Here is a 17,832-nt window from a genome sequence, read left to right on the forward strand (position 1 = left end):
CCAACTCCCTTCTCCAGGTGATAGGGCCTGGGCTACTGCGTTAAAGGCCAACCAAACTAGTAAGTTACCTGGGGTCTTTGAATGTGGCCCCTACAAGGCTGCCGGCCCTTGCGCTTTACTAACTCCCAGAGACAAGCATCCAGAGCAGCTACTGCTGAGCTCTGCATCACACACAGCACCGAGCACGTGACTGTTCTTTCATTGTCGTAACCACGCGGAGGTGGCGTCAGCCACCCCGAATCACAAAGCCAGGAAGAGGCAGCCTTCACTCAAAATCCACCTTGGTACCGCCCAGCTGCCCACCTGCTCACAGCGGGATGCCCAGCCCTTGCCAAGCAGAACAGACGAGCAACCCTTGAGTACGTGACTGCTCAGCTGTACATACCTGTCTTTGATTATGCTGAAGTAAAAGTTGGAAAGTTCTCTGGTGTAAAAGGCTTGTAACAGCCGAATCACTTTTCCGAAATCGTACTGTTTATATGAATCGGTGATCTAGGGAACAAAGGCAGAAACACTGGCATGCTGGGGTACGCAAAGGGAAGTGCAGGTTGTCACTAGCAAAAGGTGTTCCCTAGAAACAGCTGATCTGGGGAGAAAAGGTGGTTTGAGTAGATACCTGGGCCTATTGGGAAGAGGTCGTAAGACTTAAGACCTCAGGTCAACCTCGGAGCATGTGGGGTTTATCAAGGGTAACTTTTCTCAGGGCCGGAGCTACAATTTCTAGCAATTTCCTTGCTGCGCCTCGGATTTCACCACATAACGGTGCTGGTGTTCCCACTTCCCAAAGGCCGACCGGCGCCCACTCACCTTGCTGGCCAAGTCCTGCAGCAAGTGCAGCACATACTGGTCTAGGACGTACATCTTGTTCACGGGGATGGAATCTGTCTCCGGGTTGAAACCAGCCACATTTCCCAAAAGAAAGCGGAGTGTGTTCCTAAGCTATTGAAAACAATAAAAAAATGTCTACAGCTTTTACGCTCTTACTGAAAAGGTCTCTTATTTCTATTTCTCTGCAATTAGGTTTTATACAACTCACGTTGTATAAATGAGCATTTATACTTTCTCAATGGGATACTTTTTAAATAACATTCCTAAATAAGACTACAAATGCAAAAAAAAACATGAAACTCATTTTAAGAGCCCAGGTATAGAAACCACCACTAAGGTACAGTCAGCATGTGCCTTTTAAATAGGGGGAAATAGTATCTTCCATGTCCAGACTAGAGTCTCCTTAAGGAAGAAATAACCTGCGCTGCGATTAGCGCCTGTGTAAGCCTGTCTTACGTAACGTGGGCTGAGCGGGGCCTTAGGGGACCGTGTGCTGCAGGAATTGATTCTGTAGGGGAGGTCCAGCATACTTGCTTCATTGTCTCGGCAGATTCTGTTTTTGTTTACAGTGTTAACATGCCTGTCAGCAAAAATGGGTGGATTTTCGAATAAAATGCAGCCTCCTCCAAAAATATTAGCACAATTTCCCGTATTATGCTATATATTTAATAATAAAAAGACTGTATAAAATTATTACTGATTTGTTAAACAAATCACATAGGATATTTGTAAATGCTCTTAAGATCTGCAGTGCCACACAAACCGTGCCTGTTTTAAAAATAATGGTCTGGCAAACGTCTCACGGGGCAACAGGACGCAGGAGCTCTGACCTTGGAGATGTCCTCTCGGGCGGCATTCAGTGCAGAGGGACCCAGTGTCACCTCAGTGAAGACGTTGGACTCGGCGACCCACCAGCGAAGGACATCAGCACCATAAGGAGGCTCTTTGCTTTGATCCTTTTCATTGAGGGAAAAACACACACAAACGTAAACCTGGCTTCCATTCCAGTTCCAAGCAGGTGAACAAGCCTTCCTGGTATTCCTACGCCCAAAGGTTTGAGCACAGGTGAGCGAACAGACGCCTGCACTGGAATGAAAGGAGGGCTACACTCAGGAGTCAGGCTGCCTCTGAAACAGCTCAGGAAAAGGGAGTGTCCCCTGCAGTCCTGTGTACCGTGCAGATGCTAACACACCGCTTCCCCGGTCACGGTGGCTGCCCAGACAGAGCCGCGCCCGGATGTCTCCGGACGGAGGGAAGGGCTGCTTTCCCTCTCAATGTTCCCTAGCAACTCTACACAGGGAAATGACTCCTGGCCATTAGGAGGGCAGTAAAAGGCCAAAGGAACAACAGTCCATGATTTCTCTTATGCAAACTACTTCAAAATTAACCAAATTATCAGCAACCCCAGGTTTCATGTTCATTAATGGCGTGCTTTAAAGAGCAGAATTTCCAAGAATAATGAAACATGCATTTAGAAGTGGCAATTTCATTTTTTCTTAGATCATTTCCATTTAAATGTAAAATTGCAGTTCAGAGCTCAGACAAATAAAAAAGGGGTAGCAGAGTTCAGGACCTACCTAAAGGTTCAGACCAGAAATGGGTCTAAAAGGGCCGAAATCCAAGCCCTTCCCTTTTTCTTTAAAATCGTATTATTTAAGAGTCTAGTTTTAGGACACAGTAAGGCATCTGCTATTCATATAAAAGATGGGTTCGTTTTTTTAACACTGACTACATGAAGGGTCTGGGGCCTTAAAACCAATATAAAAGGAATGTTGAAAAGTCACCTACTTTTCCTCCATTGATGACAACATCAGGATCAATGACATTCCCTAGAGACTTGGACATCTTCTCTCCCTTTTCTCCAAGGGTGAACCCATGGACCACCACCGTCCTGAGAAGGCAAATCAGCTGTTACAATAACCATAATAACAATCATCCCGATCATTTTGAAGGTGACCTATCGCTTTAAAAGACTATCTTCGTTTAACACAAAAATGGGGTTTTTCTTGACAGATTATGTAGGAGAGCTTTTCTTGAAAGTCCAATTTCAGCAGCTCATTTATCATGATTGTTAAATAGTAAGCTCTCTACTTACACACAGAAACGTTCTTGATGTTTACGTTCCCTAAATAAGCATTTCCTGAGCATCTATTATGTGCTGGTTTTGATCATTAAAACTAACCGGGAAGGCCGAAACCGGTTTGGCTCAGGGGATAGAGCGTCGGCCTTCGGACTGAAGGGTCCCAGGTTTGATTCCGGTCAAGGGCATGTACCTGGGTTGCGGGCACATCCCCAGTGGGAGATGTGCAGGAGGCAGCTGATCGATGTTTCTCTCTCATCGATGTTTCTAACTCTCTATCCCTCTCCCTTCCTCTCTGTAAAAAATCAATAAAATATATTTAATAAAAAAAAAAAATAACCGGGAAAAAGTATGTTTTAAAAAGAGCAGATTATCACCTCCAATTATCTTGAAAAAGGCAATTTAAGAAAAAAATACCTGCTGTTCTACTGGCTTAGAAAAGCATGTTATACAAGAAGCAAACACTTAAATTTGCTGGAATGGGTTTTCATAGTAAAATAGCAAAAGTGTTATTAAGCTCTTTAAATATTTCTGATTAGAACCTCTATACACATATTTGTACAAACAAAAGCAATGACCTATAACTATGAATCCCTAATTTAATAAACCTCCTGATGGGATTGTTCAGTACAGTAGCCACTTCTGGAGATTACGAATGTAAGGACATCTGAGCCCAGACTGCCTTCGATCGACCTAGGACGCCCTTGTCTCCGTCCCTCTGAGTGAGTCCGACCACGTTGGAGGCCTCGCTCTCCGCAGGTTTCCCTGTTCTCCGGTCAGTGCCGAGTCCCATATCAGTGACCAGACATTTCTGCATTGTTACCTCCTTCCTCTCTCTCTCTCTCTCTCTCTCTCTCTCTCTCTCTCTCTCTCTCTCTCTACCTTCAAACTCTGCCTTCTCTCATGAGACTGGAGACAGCAAGCTCAGGAAAGGTGGTGTTTGGCACAAGCTCCCCACACTGGCAGACCTGGCAGAAGCAGAGCGTGCGGTGTGTTCCGTTCGGGTGTAAGACTCACCTAAAAGGGGCTCTTTTCCTCACGGCCACACTTGTCAACAAGGAAGACTGAAACCAACCGCCAAGCTGGTCTTTTCCTTCCAAGTATAAGTCTGCTCTTTGGTCCGTACCTCAAAACAAGCATTGACGAGTACAGAAATGTCATTATAATAGGAAAGAAAAATGTATCTGTACCCAAGCACTGAAAGGATAGAGGGATCACACTGTTTATTTCCTGTGTCTCAGTAACCAATGGCTGTTACCCTCACTGCCAATTTATTAATCCAGATGAAGAAAATACACCTTGCGTGTGAACTCCCAAGCCGTAGGTAATTAACTTTACAGGTTAATTCACTTGCTGTGCACTGTAACTCAGTAAGGCAGGAATTACTATCATCCCCACTTTACAGATGAGGAGGGTGAGACCCTGAGAGGTTTTACTTGAACAAGGTCATGCAGATGAGCAGCAGTGACAGATAAGGGGAGGGTCCTGAACCTAGACAATCTGGAGTACATGTGCTCAACCAAGACATTTAATCAGAAAAAAAACCAAAACTCTTGATAAAGGGCAAATTATTAACTTCTAATTTGACAGTGGCCCGGGAAAAAGATGGACAAACTATAAAAAAGCCACATGAGCCAGGGGTTGGGGTAGGAGGTGAGGGGCGGGGTGGTTGGGATGAGTGGCGGGACACAGGATTTTTAGGGCATTGAAAATACTCTGTATGACCCTATCATGATGGACACGTATCATTACACATTTGTTCAAACCCCAGAAGCTACATCGGCAAAGGTAACCCTGCTGTCACCCATGGACTCTGGGTGGTGATGACGTGTCAATGGAGTTCACCCACGGTAACACATGTGCCATCGGGTGGGGGATGCTGATGGGGAGACTGAGGGGGAGGGGGGACAAAGGGTACGGGACTCTGTGCCCGACACTCCATCTTGTGGTCAACCTGAACCTGCTCCAAAAAATTAGTCTACTTAAAATTTAAAAATAATTCATGGTGTGTGTTTTTAAAAAAATCACTGCAATAATTAATGCCTTTGGCAAATGTTTAAAGAATGTTTTAGAAATACAGGTATGATTTATTACCTATATAAGATTCACTTAAAAATACTAGTTCCTTTCAGGAAGTTTCAAGTTTCCATTTCTTAAGTTCTATTGACCTTGAACTCACAATGAAACCCGAATTTGGCCTGGTGTTAAAATTGATAAGCCAAATCTCTTTCACTGCTATAAAATCTGTCAGCAAAAGTAAAACCATATGCCATGTAATCACCAAATTTATCTCATTAAACATTAGCAGGTACTGATGAAGTCTGGTAGCTAAAATTTAGCTCAAAATCAGGCTGATTTTATTTTTCAATAATGTCCTCTCAAGGAAATACGCAGACGTAGGCAATAAAGTCACTTCACATTGGACTTGATGCCGACCACTTGAGAATGAGGAGTACAACAAGCCTTCTCAGGAAAAGGTGGCTTGTGGTGCGTTTTTTAAGGCAAGTCACCTTCACTTTATGGCCTTTTGAACTATGAATTCGCCTCGTATCTTGACTCCCACTTCATGTGTATGCCTATCTTTTCAAGTTTGTTGGGGTTTTTGGTCATAAAAGAATAAAAGGAAAGAAAATAGGTAAAATATAAACCAATTATCTAATTCTTATTGACTAATCTCATAAGATTATTTTGTTTACTTTTTTTTTTTGAGGAGGAGGAATATAAGACGAGTGAAAAAGCAGAAAACTCCAGTCTAAAATGAGACTTATGTATTATCATAAAAGTAGTTTCTATTCTGGCAGCATCCTATGCATGCAACATACATCTTTAAATAACAAATTAATTTTCTTCCTTTGAATTACCCATATGTGACAGGGAAGAAAAACATGGTTTGCTCATCAGGTGTATTTTTGTCATAAGTTTCATTTAATAAAGTATTTCTGCCACAAATATTTGGTTCAGAACATCACAAACTAGAAACAGAATGACTAAACGCCATCAGCACCACGGACAGGGCAGGGGCGAGGCGGAGGGGGGTCCTTAATGGCGTTCCCCCGTTCTGTGACCCAGGCAATGACCAGGTATAACTGGCACGCGATGATGTGCTTGGTGATGTAAAACCACTTCAGAAATTAAAAAGCAACAATGCTAGCAGCAGCAATTCTCACCAAAGCCAAAGCAGTTAGTGAACTCTGAAATGTACTGCATGAGCACTAGGTCACATGTTTTCTCTTCAATACAGTGGGAGAAACTTACGAAATACTAATTCTGAAAATTCCTACATAAAAAAATATAAAACTGTATTACTATAACTTACACTTGGCCATGTTACTCTGTATATTGTAGCTGTAACATAGAGTAAACATGGATTTACATGCATTTTGCTTTTCCAATTTCCTAAGCTGAAAGGCCAAGTGCAGGAATGGTTCCCCTACTGGGATCCATACTGCAGTCCTCCCCCTACCGAGGCCTCGAGCCAGAGCATGCCGCAGGGAAAACCTGAGGTCAATCCCCTCCCATCCCTTTAACAGCGGCCTCTGCACAGACAAGCCATTTCCCCACACTCCCTTATTCCCAAAAGCAAACAGGGCCTCTTGGGCCAAAGCCGGCCCTTCGGAGCAGTGCAAGCACCTGCCTGAGCTGCCACTGCTCCCGGGGCAACTCATCCCGTCTCCTCCCTCCCAGGGGTGACCGCCGCATACTTCGCTTTATCGCGAACTTTCCACTTAGTATCCCCAAGGACATTCTCCCCCAGCAACTGAACACATCCTCTGGTGTGCACCTTCTCCTGCTCGCCTAGTTCCTGCCCAATCGCTCCTTTCCCTTTAGCCAGTGAGTCACAGACTCACCCTAACTAGGAGTAAGTGTAAAAGTAGTCAGTTGTTCATACTGGGCGGCGGGGGGAGGGGGGGGGCGCATGTAGTAGAGAAGGAGGAGAACGGAAAGCCAGGTACTGAGTCCCTGAGCCTGACTCTAGGTTATGTGACCAGCCCCTAACTGGCCTCTGATTCAGTCTCACTGCCTCTGCTGAAAAATGCTGGGCAGACCGTTTCCAGATGTCCACACTTGCTGCTATAGAACCGGGTGCCTCGGGGTGGCCAGGTGGGCTGGGGAGGCTAAAGGAGGGAGAAAACTCCCATTTTTCTCTATCTCATGTATTGAGGTTCCGTATAAAATTTCATTTGGAAAAACAAACACGAAGTGTACAAATCCTCAGATTGAATGATCTCCAAGGGTCCTTCCGATCTCAGATTACTTAGAGCAGATCTTCCAAGTAAAGCCAGAGGGATCCTGGCTATAGATTTCTGCTAAGTACCGTCTGCACAGTCAAAAATTGCTTGGCTGGTGTGTAGACTCCGATGTAATCACCTGGAAGCACACAGGCCCAGGAGGTCCCGCTGTCAAACCAGATGTCCAGGATGTCCCGGCCGGGCTCGTACTCCAAGGCGTCGGGACCCCCGACCTGAGGAGACAGGTAAGAAGAGCACTTGAGTTTCACCAGAAATGCACACGAGAAATCCCCGGAAGTCCAAAGGACATGAAGTGCTTGCAACTGTTACCCTCACATTTTCACATTAAATTTAAAACACTGACAAACATTTCACAATTACATACAACTCACTCATTTGCAGGCCAAAATTAGTAAGGCCACCTGATTTACACATTTATTAATGCAAATATAAAACTGTTTGTAATGTTGCTTTTGTTTTTGTTTTCTCAAGATTATGTTCCAGTTCGGATATTTGGTGTGTGATGCCACTGGTTACCCCTAATTCAGATCCTACAAATTTCTGGTGTACCACTATCAGGCCCTGTTCTCGCAATTACAGCTACTTAAGCAAGTCCATTAAAACTCTGGACCTCAATGAGATGACAAAAACCCTCCCACCCTCAGCTATATTAAATACCAAGCTTCTCTAGCTAAACAAAAACGTCTCCCCTCCATGCACTGACTTCTATTTACAGTGAATAGCTCCTTCACTTTACATCAAGCGTGTCGAACTCGTGGCCCGCCGGCAGCGTGTTTGACATGCTTGCTTTACATGATAATGTACCTACTTTTTTAACTCCCAAGACTCTCTTCTGTTGCTGGTAAGTCATGCAATGCACACAGAGGCTGGTGGCTGACAAAGGGAACTTTACCTGAGATAAGACTTCCTTAGGAAGGAGCTGCTCGGGGGGGAGAGTCCACCAGATATCGCTGCCATGCTGCTCCACCAGCTTAGCAATGTGCTCAATGGTCTGGCTGTTTGACGGGGACAAGACAGAGTTGTTCCATTAACTACTGTGATTAATACCAACATTTTAAATGTTTTAAAAAGTAATATTTTTCCTATCGCAGGATATTTTCCTATCCTTTCCCACAAACTTTAGTGCAGCGGTTCTCAACCTGTGGGTCGAACGACCCTTTCACAGGGGTCGCCTAAGACCATCAGAAAACACATGTATAATTACATATTGTTTTTGTGGTTAATCACTATGCTTTAATTATGTTCAATTTGTAACAATGAAATTGGGGGTCACCACAACATGAGGAACTGTATTAAAGGGTCACGGCATTAGGAAGGTTGAGAACCACTGCTTTAATGGTATTCTCTTCAATTACTTGCTCACTCGGCTGATGCTATCATCTTAAATTCAATATAAATAATATCAATATATCTCAAAAATAATATTAACTCATATGGATCCCTTAAAAGAAAAAAACTTTTCCTATTTCAGTTACTCATTTCCCTATTTCTATCCATCTATTTCCTATTCAAGTACTTATATTCAAAACCTCTTAGTTATCCACCCCTGCCCCCAATTCCTGCCCCAAAGCAGCACATCCTGACAGCCCTACCTTTGAAATATTGCTCCAACTTGTTCTTGATCTAATACTGAATTCGTGCAACCTGTCTGCCACGATTCTGGATGGATGCAATGGTCTCACTTCTCCCCAGTTCTCATCCCTTGAATGTCACCATACCGCTCTGAGAGAACCATACTCCTGAAACGGCCTCACCAACCCCCTCAGACACTTTCAGTGCCCGTCACAGCTCACAGGCCTGAGTCCAAGTCCATGTGCACGGGCAGCGCCACACCAGAACACCCCCAACACCAGGACGACCCCTTGGACAACAGATACCCAGGCTGCCATCCTGACTCTGCCACTTTTTATAGAGACCGACCTCAAGCACTAACACACCTCTAAGTCCTGGTTGTTCTCTGTGTTGCAAATAATAAACTTCATTTGTTCAAAACTATCTATTGAGCACCCCCAATGTCTCGGACAGTGTTCCGAGCACCGGAGACAAAGCAGTTGAGGCAGGTAGGTCCCTGCCCTGGTGACCCTCCATGCCAGTGATCCTACGTACTTCCTTAGGAAGACGGCAAACCGCCTGAGCTGAGCCACGGACCCCTCAGCACAGTGCCTAACACCCAGCAGAAAGCCAGTGAGTGCAGAGCAAGTGAAAACTGAAATGGACCATGTCTTTGGGGAGATACAGTTATAAATTATTTAAAAATCAAACTCAGGGAAATTTATACTAAATTTTCTCAGAGGAACAGCACGCTTTAACTTATTGTCACAGCTTTATGGATTTTACACCTTCCTCTGCTGGCTTTCCGCCAAGTCGCAGTATATATCCTGGTCAAGAACATGGACCCTGGACCCAGACATCTTTGGGTAATTCCTGGTTCTATCACTGTCTAGCATGTGGCCCCGGGCAAAGCACGTAACGTTTCTGTACCTTGGTTTGTGAAATGCAAATAAGAGTATCATTAAGCAAGTTATCACAGATCCTAATCAAGCTTATATATAAGATGCCTGGACCAGTGTCTGGTACCTCTTAGTAAGAAGTAGAGGAGCTGTAACTATTACTCAAACTGATTCTCTGAAAGTCGGGTAAATTTAGAGTTCATTTTGTTACCAAAACACATACCCACATTAACAGTTCAATTAATTAAAATAAAGACACTAAAGCCGACTTTTCTGTTATCCTCCTTTCTTCCACAGTCCATCAGCGCAAGTAACGAAGAATTAACTATCGGTCCATGAGAGCCAATGACAATGGACAGAGTTAGTGGGTAGGAAAAAGCTTTAAGTTCTTAATCTGCATCTACGGTTTATGAATCATGACTGCGCGGTGCAAATCATTTCACCTCTCTGGGTCTGCTCATTCACCGACCGATGACTGTTTATTTAAAAATGTGGGAAGCAAAAATCAAATGGATAGTATAAATTAAATACCTTATAATAGCAAAGTATCACTATGAAGCAAAATATGTTATGAAGGATTAAAAAGTATAATGCTACCAGCATCTATTTTAAAGAAATTATGAAAAGCAATAATGTTAAAATGGGCACAAGTCCATAAATCTAACACAGTCACACATTTTATTTTTTTAAATATATTTTTTATTTATTTCAGAGAAGAAGAGAAATATAGAAACATCAATGATGAGAGAGAATCATTGAGCGGCTGCCTCCTGCACGCCCCCTAATGAGGATCAAGCCTGCAACTCAGGCATGTGCCCTTGACCGAATTGAACCCGGGACCCTTCAGTCCGCAGGCCGACACTCTATCCACTGAGCCAAACCAGCTAGGGCAAGTCACACATTTTAGATGGACTTTAACAGTAAAGATAAACTTTTCTGATGAGACCATAAAACACTCTGCAATAACTAATTATATGACAATATTTAGTTACTTATTACTAGTTCATGCAGTTTGCTCAGAACATTTTATCAGTTAAGAAAATATGAATATACTATAATAAAAAATCTGAATAAACCTAAATAAGAGAGATACTAGAAAAAGTATACTTATACTACACACAAGTACAATATGCTGTAAAAATCAGTTGCAATTTCAGGTAAACAGTAAAATAAAATAGGAAACCAGTCTTAAATGTTGGAAATACACAGATTAAACGAGTAGTACAAAAAATAAAATTAAAATTAAAAAATAATACAAAAGTAAAAGCGAATGGTTCAAATTTCATATTCACTTAGAAAATAGGATTGAAATGTTGGGATCAATATTATTAGTCAAAATAAACATTTCTGTGTCCACCATGCACTACACTTGTCAAAGCCCCTTTTAAGCACTGATTCACAGAAAATACATTTAGCTCTGCTCTGTGCCTCCTGGTTCCTTAACACTCGTGAGCCGGAGCCAGTAACACAGTGAAAGCCAGGCCTGGAAAGCGTGTCTCCTAAATCATGGTTCAAATGTTTTTACTCTGCTATTCAGCCTCTGTAGCGCATCTAAAAGACCACCACTTACAGTCAACACACACTCCCCATCTCTCAGGTTTGCTAAGCAGAGGCACAAGGACTAGCCATGAGCCAGGGGCAGGCGGGGCACAGGGAGTCTCAGGAGATTAGTGCTGACAGAAGGAGCACCAAGTCCAAGGACCGGAGTCCACCTGCAACTCGGCAGATCCTGACAGGAGCACAGCATATTCTTCTCCTGAGCTTCAGTCGCCATGGACACCGGGAAAAGCAACTTACAACTACAGGTGATACTGACATGTCCCCTTTTTTTTTGACATGTCCATTTTAGAATGCCAAAGTCAATGCTTTTTTACATCCCTAAATAGCAGGTAACTCAGTGAAGATTTACTATAAGTATTACTGAACTATACTCAGTTACTCTGCCTCGTCGATAACTAGAAATACCAAACAACAAAGAAAGATTCTGAGTTTGCAGCTGGCATGTTACTAAGAAATTGTAAAAACCCACCCGCTCTAGTAGAACTAAAATTCATGATTTAATTGCTACATTTACTCAATTCTATTTTGAGACCGTAGACAACTATTACTCACATTTTTAAAACAAAAAGAAATTAAAGACAATTCTGGAGTTAGAGGATAAAAACTGAACAAAACTTCTGATACATAAGAATGCAGGTTTCAACGAGAAAAACATCCTCCCATTCTAAACAGATCACAAGTTAAATGCCCAGAACTGGTGTCAGAAAGTGACAATTTTCTCTTGACCTGGACTCTGGGGGTCCGAATGATCCTAAGAAACTCTAGGAGAGTTTTAAGAACAATACTTGCAATAAAAATAAACACACACATCCAACCTACAGACTTGAGGTTTACTGGATCACAAAATAAAAATAAATTTAATATTCAAACAAAAACCAATAAGATAACTTTGGAGGAAAAATACAAGCAAAGGCTGCACAACTGCTTGAAAGATACTCACAGATCTGCAGCAAAGCCCCAGAATAGCCACATGCTGGATGGGCTCCATTCATTCATTTTCACACACAGTGAACTGGCACCCATTAAGAGCTGAGCTACCACTTTTAATGACTGCACATTCATTCTTCTGAAATTGGCTTAAGTTATCTGTTTCCTATACCATTATGTGCTTTTATAAACAACTGTATGGGACCTCCTTACATATACATCATTGCACAAGACATTGGTCCCCTTATGTCCCTTGGATAAATATTTAGAAGTGTAAATTTCTTATAACGAAACTGAGATCATGCTTTAAAATTTTTTTAAACTATTTGATAGGCATTTTTTTTAGTGATATCAAATATTCTTCAGAAAAAAATACAAGGATGAAGTCAAAATTTATCTTTGGAAAGTTAAGAATTCCCCCATCCTATATAATAAAGCGGGAATATGCAAATTGACCATCATGCCCTCGCACAAGATGGCCAGCAGGGGAGGGCAGTTGGGGGGAACCAAGCTGGCAGGGGAGGGCAGTTCGGGGGAACCAGGCCGGCAGGGGAGGGCAGTTGGGGGTGACCAGGCCAGCAGGGGAGGGCAGTTGGGGGCGATCGGGCCAGCAGGGGAGCAGTTAGGCATCAATCAGGCTGGCAGGGGAGTGGTTAGGGGGTGATCAGGCTGGCAGGAAGAAGTGGTTAGGGGCAAGCAGGCAGGAAGGCAGGTGAGCGGCTGGGAGCCAGCAGTCCCGGATTGTGAGAGGGATGGCCCGATCCACAGGGATCGGGCTTAAACTGGCAGTTGGACATCCCCCGAGGGGTCCCAGATTGGAGAGGGTGCAGGCTGGGCTAAGGGACACCCCCCCCCCCAGTGCACGAATTTCGTGCACCAGGCCTCTAGTTTTGTTAATAATGGCCTATATTTAACAGTTAACTTATAACCTGAAGATCAGTGTAAATTACTGTCGATGTGAGTGGGTGGAACTGCTTATCAGCACCTAACCTATATGCTTCCATTTTAGCGCTGTATCTCATAAAGCGATAAGTCCACCATAAAACTCTGTACTTTACGCAAGAGCCTTATCTAAACACATGCACTAAGTGCCCAACAGGTTTCGATCGGCGAGAATGCCCTGGCAGTAAAAGCAACTACAGCACCAACCAATCCCCCTGGACTTTGACACTGACGAGGCTGGAAGCTTATTTAGCGTGTTATTGGAAATTAAGCAGCATTAGGGTTACTAGGTAATGAAGAAACGGTTGCTGTCCAGTGTGTCCTGCGTTTTGTCTGCATAGAAGCAAGAAATACTAAGGACTACAAGAACTTCTCTTCTTCTGTAAGTTACCAGATGAAGGTAAGAGACTAAATATTTCCTATTTACGTACTAAATTTAATTCTGGAACACACTGAAATCAGAGAAGGGAGCTATTTTTTACCTTTACGCTATGCTTATGTTTGAAAGGTGAAGGAAACCTATTTGTAGAAATTTTCTTTGTTTAATACACATTATAATTTTTCACCAAATGGCCATGAACATGAGTAAAATTTTGAGGTAGCCAAAGCTTACACCCAACTTAAATTAGAAATTCCTAGACTGTTTCTAGGAAATTTCTCATAATTTCCAGAAATCAGGAGCTACTAAGTTCCTTAAATGTGTAGGTTAACTATTGCATTTATACTGTTAAATTAATTATAATCATCTGAAATGGTGAAAGGAATTTAACAACTTCTTTTCCTTCCTAGGTAGCAGTGTTTCTATAGTTTATCTTTTTTTATGCTAAAAAGTACTTATTTTATCTTTGCTAACTAGAAATAGATTTCCACCTGAATTATAATGGCATTAAATTACAGATTCAGAAAATGACTGATGATGTTAAAGACAGAAATGGAATTATTTGAGAAACTACAAATATGAATATAAATGTAGATGAGAAAATTAATTCAAATCAAAATTAAACATCAGAGTTTAAGTATACTTACGAGATTATTATAGACTTTCATCAAGAAAAGCTGAAGGCATCTTTTGATACACATAATGGAGTTATCAAGTGTAACAGCAACTCCATGTGGACTGTGTACCAATTTCCAGTGGAGATGCTGTTACTTTTGATGGTTACCAACTCGCTGCAATATAAAGGCACATCCAAGACAGCAGATCCTGGTCACTATGGTTCTCATCTCGGCTAAGCTCCCTGTCTCACAACCTGCCACCTACCAGTCAGGAGTGGGCTGCCTCTTCCTCCGGTCCCTCCCAGCCCTCCGCGCGTGGGGCCGAGTTGTGAGCTAACGAATGGTGTACAGGAAAATGACCTATGAATTGACAGACAGTGTGGCTAAGTGTGTCTGTCATTTCTGTAGGCCAATATTCTGTATATCTCTACGACTTTGGAATCAGAAACCAACTGGGACCATGCAAGTAACACACACAAAAAAGAATCTGTAACAACCATGTAAATGTACTGACTATAAATAAAACATAAATGGTACCTGATGCATATCTGCTTGTGTTTTTCCGACGAAGCTCGCATTTATTTCACCCAGCTTACTGATCAATCAACCTATGTACCATTTAACTGTCTTGATTAAATAATAATCCAATAAATCCGTTTGCTCTGCTTACTAATATATACACAGGGTCTACCTCAATCAATTCAAGAAAATCCCCTAACACACTTGTTCTGCCCTGGCCAGGTCGCTCAGTTGGTTTGAAGCATCATCCTATGCACCCAAAGGTTGCGGGTTCGATCCCCGGTCGGGGCAGCATACGGGAGGCAACTGATCAATGTCTGTCTGTTTCTCTCTCTCTCTCTCTCTCTCTCTCTCTCTCTCTCTCTCTCTCTCTCTCACTTGTGTGCACTTATCTCAACTTTAATTCTTAATAGAGGTAATAAGGTATTAGTAGTTTATATCTGATCAAGCCCTCAATTAAAAAACAACACATAAGCAACAATATTTAGGCTCAAAGAATCTTAGCTCCAAGTATTAATAAAATTATAATTGTAATAAAAAGCCTTATAATGACTTCCTGGTCTCCAGAATCTAGTTTCTTTTCCTAAAACATACACTCACTCTTCATGTCTACTTAAAAGCTTAAATTCCTTAACCTAGTACTCAAGACTCACTATAATTTCCCCCAACCAATGTGTCCTAGAGTTCATCTTTCTGAAGTTCCCTCGCAAACACTCAGCGCATTATGGCTCTTACACACACATTCTACTTTCCCCCCCAGCTCCTCAGCTCCTGCAGATGCCAATACTTCCCCAGATGTACTTCAGTGGTCGGCAAACGCATTAGTCCACAGAGCCAAATACGTATCAACAGTACGATTGAAATTTCTTTTGAGAGCCAAATTTCTTAAACTTAAACTCTATAGGTAGGTACACTGTTATTAACTTAATTAGGGTACTCCTAAGGCTCAGGAAGACCCACACTCAAGGGGCCAAAGAGACGCATGTGCAGTTAGCCGACCACGGTCCTAGCTCATCCGCGAGGCCTACTCCAACGCCACACCCTCTGTGAAAGAAGCAAGTGAGCAGGCATGTGGTTCAGTATTTACCCCAGGGCCAGCCTCTCGTGCTGCCTGGCCATGCGGCCAGAGGTGTCAGACCCCTGGGAAGGAGTGACAGGTGAAGGAGCGACAGCGTATTTCAGATTGAAAAGGAACTTTCACCCCCAATGTATGGGCTATAAGTGATTAAAACAAAACAAAACAAAAACCACTGTAATCAACATTTTGAAACTCTAAAATACGTATTTTCATAAAAGCTCTATCTAAAGATCTGTGCTAATGTTGACGATGAGACGGAGAACCTTTCACAAAAACGATGACAAACCCAACGTAGGCCAATCACCCCTGTCTGCAGGCTCCTGACTCCCCCCCACCTGTCGGCCTGCATGCCTTCAAAGCCTCGCTCATCCTCACGGATGAAATGTGAAATGACTCACAGAATGTGCTCACACTCCTGACTCGTCTTACAGAATAATTTAGTAAAAAGTCCATAAACCAAATTAAAACAAATGTACTCAAAACAAGTAAAAACCTCTTCTTAAAGGGACTGACTCCTGTTCCCCTTCCCGTATGTGTGGACAACACAAGACGGGCAGCCTCCCTAACTTCCTAGAAGGTACACCAGCTAGACCATCATCTCATCTGAGCAGGGACCACGGGAATCTTGTTCACTAACTCAAAGGGTCAAGTGTCTGGCCTGGGGAAAAATCTCCTTTGCACTCTATAAGCTTTTCTGCTCCAAACTGTTTACTATGTCCATATGTTATCTTTCCAAATGAAAAAAAAAAAAAAAAACTTACGAAAAAAATAAGATACAATAGGGAATGTAATCACTATAACAAATGTAATTTTATACATTGAACTGTATTATAGTTTCTTAAATTTTAAGGCATCTACACAATCACATGACACTATTCCCGCTGAAAGGGTGGGTAGACTCAGTAAGAGAGTGATTCTACTTCATAAAGAAAAATTACACCCTGGGACTCCCCCACGAAACATTGTCCATCTTTGGATTCCCGACAGCTGGTTCTAACACACGGCCTAGCACATAGGAACAATGAATTCTCAGAAAAAAAACATCAGAGCCTCTGTTCCTATGTATAAACACTGAAAAAACAAAGCTGTTCAAACTTCAATCATAGTGAAAGGATCTTTCTGAAATTTATATTTTATTCCTCCCCCAAAAGATAATTATTTTAGAATATTTTATTTAACATCTATTAGGAGTTCGCAATAATCCATTATTTTTCCATTTCTGAGGAAAATACAACTCACTTTAAAATGTTGAAAATATTCAGAAAGTCCTACCTGTTGATCAAGACTTCGTCTTTTGTCTTATGATGGAACACGGGAATCGGAACACCCCACACTCTTTGTCTGGATATACACCAATATGGCCGCCGGTCCATCATGTCAACCATGGCATTCTGGGCTGATCCAGGAATGAATTTCACCTTTTTTAACAATTCCTGCAATTGATTCACAAAGCAAGTCCAGTGAGAGAAAGCAGAACGAGTTTCCTAGAACAGTCACTATTTATCCTAATATAGTTCTTTTCTTTAGATATTTGTATTCATTCACATGTCCCCTGCCAACTCTCCTTCCCCAAAAAACTACCTTAAACACTACACATTTCAGAGCAAATGGGGCAGCTGAACCAGGGCCACAAAGAATCTAATAAAGAGCATCAAGAGCAGACGGCAGCTTCTGAGTATGTAGTGAAAGATTTTATGCCATTTCTAAGCACCAGACCAAAACTGGCAATAACAGGTAGTAATAAGAGGTTTAGTAGAAGTATTACACTTCTTTAAACTAGAGTTAAAATCAATTCAAAGTTGAATTCAATCATTTTTTAAATGCTTAAGGAAAACTACTGTCATACAAACAAGGATTGCAAACTAACCTAATTGCATATAGTATGGTTTAAAACGGAAAAACACGTTCTCAAAATAAGTGACTTCTCCTTCACTTGCTGTCTCTCATCTCTCAAGAACGCTCCCTCCTTGCCCCTCCCACCCCGCAAGCAAGAGCTGAAAATTACTAACATCTAATTACTAACATCTGATTTCATTTCATTTGTTAATTACTAAAAACACATTAAACAGCAAAAGTATTTAGTAATAAGCTCAAAAAAAGCCAATACGTTAACTTCATTTTTAAAATCTCCCTACCCATGAATAAAAGCATTTCTATATTTTCAGTTTCGTGTTGCGTTTTTTCACTTACCTGAAACCCCTT

General features: G+C 42.1%; 1 protein-coding gene across 1 annotated transcript in view; it reads right to left on the reverse strand.

Annotated features, from left to right (window-relative positions):
- Nucleotides 1-17,832, reverse strand: part of IARS2 (isoleucyl-tRNA synthetase 2, mitochondrial) — a 34,897-nt gene that overhangs the window by 4,003 nt on the left and 13,062 nt on the right. Inside the window, exons 12-19 of the mRNA XM_036354990.1 lie at nucleotides 16,903-17,063; nucleotides 8,051-8,153; nucleotides 7,277-7,370; nucleotides 3,926-4,034; nucleotides 2,617-2,719; nucleotides 1,659-1,784; nucleotides 808-939; nucleotides 386-492 (exon numbers count right to left, since the gene is read on the reverse strand). Of these exons, the coding sequence (XP_036210883.1) occupies nucleotides 386-492; nucleotides 808-939; nucleotides 1,659-1,784; nucleotides 2,617-2,719; nucleotides 3,926-4,034; nucleotides 7,277-7,370; nucleotides 8,051-8,153; nucleotides 16,903-17,063 (935 nt within the window). The remainder of the gene's footprint in view (nucleotides 1-385; nucleotides 493-807; nucleotides 940-1,658; nucleotides 1,785-2,616; nucleotides 2,720-3,925; nucleotides 4,035-7,276; nucleotides 7,371-8,050; nucleotides 8,154-16,902; nucleotides 17,064-17,832) is intronic.

This window comes from Myotis myotis, unplaced genomic scaffold (assembly GCF_014108235.1).
Source record: "Myotis myotis isolate mMyoMyo1 unplaced genomic scaffold, mMyoMyo1.p scaffold_m19_p_21, whole genome shotgun sequence".
NCBI classification, from domain to species: Eukaryota; Metazoa; Chordata; class Mammalia; order Chiroptera; family Vespertilionidae; genus Myotis; species Myotis myotis.